The sequence below is a fragment of the Colletotrichum scovillei genome (assembly GCF_011075155.1).
Source record: "Colletotrichum scovillei strain TJNH1 chromosome Unknown Contig00011, whole genome shotgun sequence".
Classification (NCBI taxonomy): domain Eukaryota; kingdom Fungi; phylum Ascomycota; class Sordariomycetes; order Glomerellales; family Glomerellaceae; genus Colletotrichum; species Colletotrichum scovillei.
The window spans coordinates 2,025,602-2,031,601 of record NW_023336269.1 but is presented as its reverse complement, the minus strand read 5'-3'; the positions used below and the strand labels follow the sequence as shown (position 1 = coordinate 2,031,601).

Genomic DNA, 6,000 nt, shown 5'->3' with positions numbered 1-6,000 from the left:
CTTTCTCAGGCTCAGGCTTGTCTCCCCCTCTGCCTATCCCTTCACGCCCTTGTGTTAGATGCCGTTCGATTTGCGTGTAAATCCGTACGGTTGCCGAACAAGCACCGGATCGACAGCGCCAGCGATTTGCGTGATCAGCAAAAGCCGGGGTGTGTGTGACTGTCGTGCTGTGTAGGTGTGTGTGTGCGGAGAAAGGAAAAAAAAAAACAAGGAGATGCCCCGGATCTCTAGGCAATGCGACGATGGCCACACTTTCGATTTGCATGGCCCGTGACCGCTCTTTTTTACTCTCCCTTCTTTTTTTGCCTGTCTGCCGGGACCAGCGTTGCCCGCAGGTTCATTTCACGTTGCTCTTTTCGTAATCGGCGTATCGGCAGTTCAAGATGGAAAACGAAGGGGGGGCCCCACGCATCGGGGGGCTGGCGTGGACGAACTCCATGGAGGAAAGAAAGCTATTGTTTCTCGGTCGAAGCCTCGAAGAAGAAAACGAACTAGGGTAGTGCGTTGTATCCCGAACTGCGTCGAAGACGAGCAGAAAAAAAACTGAAGTCCTTTTCTCCGTACGCTACGTTTCCTAGCGTCCAAGTTGTCGGTCATCTTCCGTACCGTGGGGGGGGGAGTAAGAAGGGGGATGAACGAACTACCACCACCACCACTACTATAGCCCGTCAAACTTGTCAAGACTTATCTCGAACGAATCTTTGCCGCACCATGTTGCCGGATTATCTGCCCTGCGACGTTGGACGACAGCTTAGCTAGCGCTGTCTCTTCTTTTTTTTCCCCTTCCCTCCCCTTTTTTTCCCGCAGGAACGTCCGAGCATTTTGCGGCCAGACTTTTTTTGGACGCCATGAGGACATCGAGCGGCGGGCGGCCGAGGCCGTGAACCGCTTGGCGGAATCCATTCCGATCATTTGCAATCGCCGGTTCGGCCGCCGGCGACATCATCGACTAAAAACCCCGGGGGAAGGCGAGTGGGGTGTTGATTCTTCCTATCCGTAGAAGCAAGCCATGGTTTTGGACGTACTGCAGAGTTCCGACGATGACATGTCGCGACTGACTCGACCAGGTGGCAAAAAAACAATCAGAAAGGATGATGATGAAGGATTGGGGAGAGAGCACGGTCACAGGTGAAGGTGAAGGACTGCTACAATAGCTTGAACCTGGTGGACGAGAGAGAGAGAGAGAGAGTGGTAAAAGGGAAAAGATGTCCCCACATTCCGAAACCGAACAAAACGAAGCCGACGCCGACGGTGTATACGATCGCCCTTTTGCAGGATTCGCCCGGCCGGCGCATCGTCGACATCGGCCGGGTCCCTCCCCTCCCCCGATTTCCCCAGAGCCCCGCCGGACGCCAACATCGTTCCTCTGCTGCGGTTTACATTACGCTTCCCGAGTGAGAGAACGAAAGAGGGGCAAACTGGCGGGCGTGTGTTTGTTGTACATACGAGACGACGGCGGACGCACGAAACATTTGGATTGCCGGGTGGTTCCCGAGAATCTCCAGTCAGCCAAGACCCTTTCATTAATGCCGTTCTTTTTCGTTTAGTATGGCAAGGATGTAGGCCTTTTCCCTCTTCCTTTTCTCGTATATCTCTGTGCTGTGTTGCCGTGATGATCTTACACATATACACATCACGGGTAAGGCATGCATATACATACATGCTGTTACAATTAACACATATCCATGATATACAAGCACGCACACGGGAACGGGATGCTAGTTACTACTGCGACTATTATCTTACCTCCCTCCCTGGACCTACCGTAGACGCAGCCGAGAAACGGCACGTCAAACTATGAATGGTATCATTGAGACAATGGACGCTACGCTGCGTGCAAACCAGCTGGGACCCTCGGACCCTTGGGATGCCACTTGGACTCCAAGACTCTTCACCTTACGGTCCTTGCCTTTCTTCCCGTCTTTCTTATTCATCCCAATGACGTACGGGTAATGCTCAGCCGCCCCTTTTACACGCCTTGGATGGTGGGAGGGAGGGGCAAGTCGAGGAGACCGCAAGAAACATAATCCCGCCTCAGAACCGCGGGCCAAGGCTGCGAGGGTAAAGCTTGAGCCAAGCAAGTCCAAAGTCAATCTGGGGGTTTCGTTCAAAGGTTAGAGAGGAGGGGGGGAAGGGGGGCTGTCTCAATGCTTCACCGTGCACCGCCCGCCCAACCAGCGTCCCAAGTGAGGCTCAGCAGAGGGGGAGGCAGAAGAAAGTATGGACGGAAAGGCGGGAGTGGCTGGATGGGGACGGGTGAAGATGGGTTCGGTATGCGCGGGCACGTCGTTCACACTTTCGACGGGAGCTTCGGTCGTGTTAGCCACCATCACCAGCCCTACCTTTACTTTCACCAACCCCCGCGTGTATGCGTTGTCACCAAACACTCCGTCTTCGCCGGTTCGTCTATCGTTCTCTGGAGTTCGACAACGAAGAAGTCCCCCCGCCCATGATTATCCGGGGCCTCCGCATACATACGCGCAAGTGCGAGATGCATCGTGCTCGTCATACCTCGTCGGAGAAAGCTGGACGTTGAGTGCATCCTGCCCTGAGCGTCATCTGGTGCCGAGTCAGTAGAGGCTCCAGTTCGGTTGTTTGATACAGATTCGCTTCCCCCCTCCATCCCCCCTTCGACGTCACTTTGACCTTTGCGGCCCAACGTACGCGTTTACCCTACCCTATCAAAGAAAAGGGTAAGTCGCCAATAGCTGTCCTTTGACAAAGGCCTGCGGCGACCTTATTCCTCCTTCTCCCCTTGGATCACATATACCCCCATCAATGATGTTATCCTCCAAAGTATACTCCCCGCCGGAAATGGAGCGTCCGGCTCTGCAGCTGCAGGAGCTTCAGGAGCTGCAGAAGCAACATAACCAACAGGTGCAGGAGGTGCAACAGCAGCAGCAGCGACAGCAACGACCGCTAGGCGTAACAGGACTGGGAGGTCTTGCGCAAGGAGTAGGAGCAGCCGAGTCGACGACCCTCAACAACGGCGGCGAGCGCCCTGTTCGGGAGTTCAACTACAACGGACGAGTCCGCAACAGCGAACGAGCCAGTGTCCGAGCAAGCTCTGGCGTCCTTGGTCGACAACACCCTCACCGTAGCTCCTTTTCCATCTATTCCAACTATTCGTCCTATTCTTCCTCATCAGACGGAGGAGGAGGAGGCGGGGGCGGGGGAGGAGGGGCCCGAGGCTCGGTTCCAACTGGCGCCGGAGATGGAGGGGCAGCAGCACCACCAACGCACCCACCGCCGCTACCACGTCAACCGACGCCGACCCCATACACGGCGCAACAGCCGCGGCGTATCCCCATGATGGAGATGGTGACGCCGCAGGCGCCGGGGACGGCGGGCACCGCGGGCACCGCTAACACGGCGGGGACGGACGCCACGGCCGTCGCCGGGACCGAGGAGTTTGTGAAGCGGCAGCCCTCGCAGCAGCAAGTGCGGCATCCGCCACCGACGTACGCCCCATCGCAGGATCCGTATGGTCGTGTGAGGTTCGCGGACGAGGAGCGGAGGCGGGAGGAGGCGGCAGCGAGAGCCAGGGCGGGCCATCCTCATGGACAAATCGATATGGCGCAGATCGCGGGCGGGCATAGCATGCGTGCCCTCTGGGTGTTTGCGTGCTGTGCCTTCTTCTGGTATCGGTGTTTGATGGATGAGGACTTTTGACGCCCGTCTCTCCCGTTCTGTCCGACATGGACTCTCTCTTTTCTTCATTCTTTCTTTCTTTGCTCTCACTCTCATCGGGTTTCCCTTCTCTTCTTCTCCCCCTCCCAGCGCCCATTCCATTCGTCACCTCGGCTCGGGAGCGACATGATGGGAAAACGTCCACTCTATTGGACAACGGACTGCGCTCGGCGTACGATTCGAACTTGTCGCTGATTCCTGGCCACTGAAGTCGGTGTTACGTTCCTTTTCACATCTCTTTCTTTACCTGACACTTGATGTCAATGACGAAACGAACGGTCGAGCTGAGTAACGCATCTTTGATGACCAGTGAGGAAATTACTGGAGTTTCAAGAGGAGGGAAATGGACGAAGTCGTGGCGAAACGATGATGACTTAGAAACGCCAAGAAAACAAACATGAATGATGATAAGGTGGGAAATGGTAACGAACAAGAGGGGGGTGGGAAAACACACGAATGACAAGGCAACAATGGCAACAGGTTTATATATATACACACACAGAAACGATAAGACGACCAACAGGAATACTGGGGACAGAGGTATCCGCTTTCGGGAATATAAAGAGAAGCAGGTTTACCGGGAGTTATGGGGGAAGGATGTCTGAATTATGGGACATATGGGATCTGCTTATGATATAGATCGACTGTACTTGTACCACACAGTATACGGTTTTTTTCCTGTTCCGCTTGCAAGCATATCAAAGAACATGAATGACTTGTACATGACTTTCTACGGGAGGGAGGGTGAGCATGACGACGACGATGATTTGATATAAGTGCGGCTATTCGATATCGCACACGCACTCGGCCGTCCCTTGTCCATGTTCGTCCCAGTTTCTGGTGAGATTGAGGGAGGGGTAAAAGCAGCACAGCGGGACAAGCATCCCGAAAAGACGGCTGGCAGGTACACGGCGAGCATGCTCGCCGTGCTACAGAGTTTCTCTTTTCCTTACCATGGCCACGAAGAGAAGGCGTGGGAATACTTTGGCCGGGGTTTGGGTTGCGGGTAGGTTCCTGTTCAACGGCTCACCGTTCATCGGTCCTCCTATCCCCTTCATGTCTTGGTGGAAGAAAAAACCTCCGATTGGAACCAGTTGGGAAACTTGGGATCAATAGGTTCATGCTAATGCATGGTCGTTGTATGTTATTGTATCGTGTCGCAGGAAAATGGGGAAGAGGGGTAAAATAACAAGAGAAAAAAAGGCGGGACCCTTGCTTTGCTTCCCGCCCTTCTTGATGCGCAGGAATCACGGAGAATTTTCGAGACAAGTTTTGGGGAGACGTTGATGTCACGCTGATGTCGACGCCCCGGGACTGAGCATGTTTCCATGGACGCCCAAATTCTTTTCTTAGTGAATCTTGCCCGCTTCCTTATGGTTGGCTGACAAACACGAAAGGGACAGGAGATGGTGATGGAGTTGGTGATGATGCCTGAAGACGATCGTTGTAGAACCAAACATTGCTCATTGGTCGGCTCTGAGCCTTTGAACTATCCTCATGTATTCGGTTTATAACCTGCCAGATGATGCATGCATGGGACTTGACATCTACAGCCTGTATCACAAGTTTGCTGCAGCAGCAAGGGGAAACGGTTGCAAGCCAATACCTCCGTGTTGGCTAGCGATGGAAGATGTTGATGCGTTTTCGGGTGTCAAAACAATGTGAATAGCCACTGGCTGCTGATTGAAGCTTCTTCCTTCGATACTGTGTGATTTACTTGATGTCCAGCTCACAGAGTGTCTCGTCCACGACTTCCCCAATCTTTCCATGCTCATGGTCTTCTAGCGACGCCCAGCAACGAACGAGAATGACCACCGAGACCACAATCCGGTTTAAGAGCTCCTAGAACGTGTATGACAGTAGTTGACAGAATCTCAATACTCGATTCATCTCCATCGTCACCTGACGTTTTAGAGAAGAGGGAGGGTCTGCCAGCGTTGTTTCTCGATTGTGGTACACACCATGGTGTCTAGTAGGGTTGCGGGTGGTATAAATAAACCAAGTATAGTATATTGAGTAAGATGTGATATAGTTTGGATCAACCATGATCATGATCTGTTCACATCAAACTAGTAACGCATCTTCGGCACACAATCGCTCTTCAAATCTACTTGGATGATGAACGAATGGATGATGAACGACTGGATATTAGCATCGACTGGCTGGGAAGTTTTGACCAGCTCGTGTTTGACTCGAACTTTACGTAGTCTCTAATCTCTCCATAGATTTTCTCTTATCCTATGAATCTGAGCTGTGCTATGATTCTAGCAAAGTCTTCCCCGGGGTAGAACTTTCAGGATACTATGTACG

The 6,000-nt window shown here is 53.1% G+C and overlaps 1 protein-coding gene across 1 annotated transcript; it reads left to right on the top strand.

Annotated features, from left to right (window-relative positions):
* Positions 1-2,814: 2,814 nt before the first annotated feature.
* Positions 2,815-3,672, top strand: HER10_EVM0003597 (uncharacterized protein; the record flags this gene model as incomplete). Its single annotated transcript, XM_035473269.1, has 1 exon — positions 2,815-3,672. The coding sequence occupies one exon, from the start codon at positions 2,815-2,817 to the stop codon at positions 3,670-3,672; it is 858 nt and encodes a 285-aa protein (XP_035326714.1).
* Positions 3,673-6,000: the final 2,328 nt, after the last annotated feature.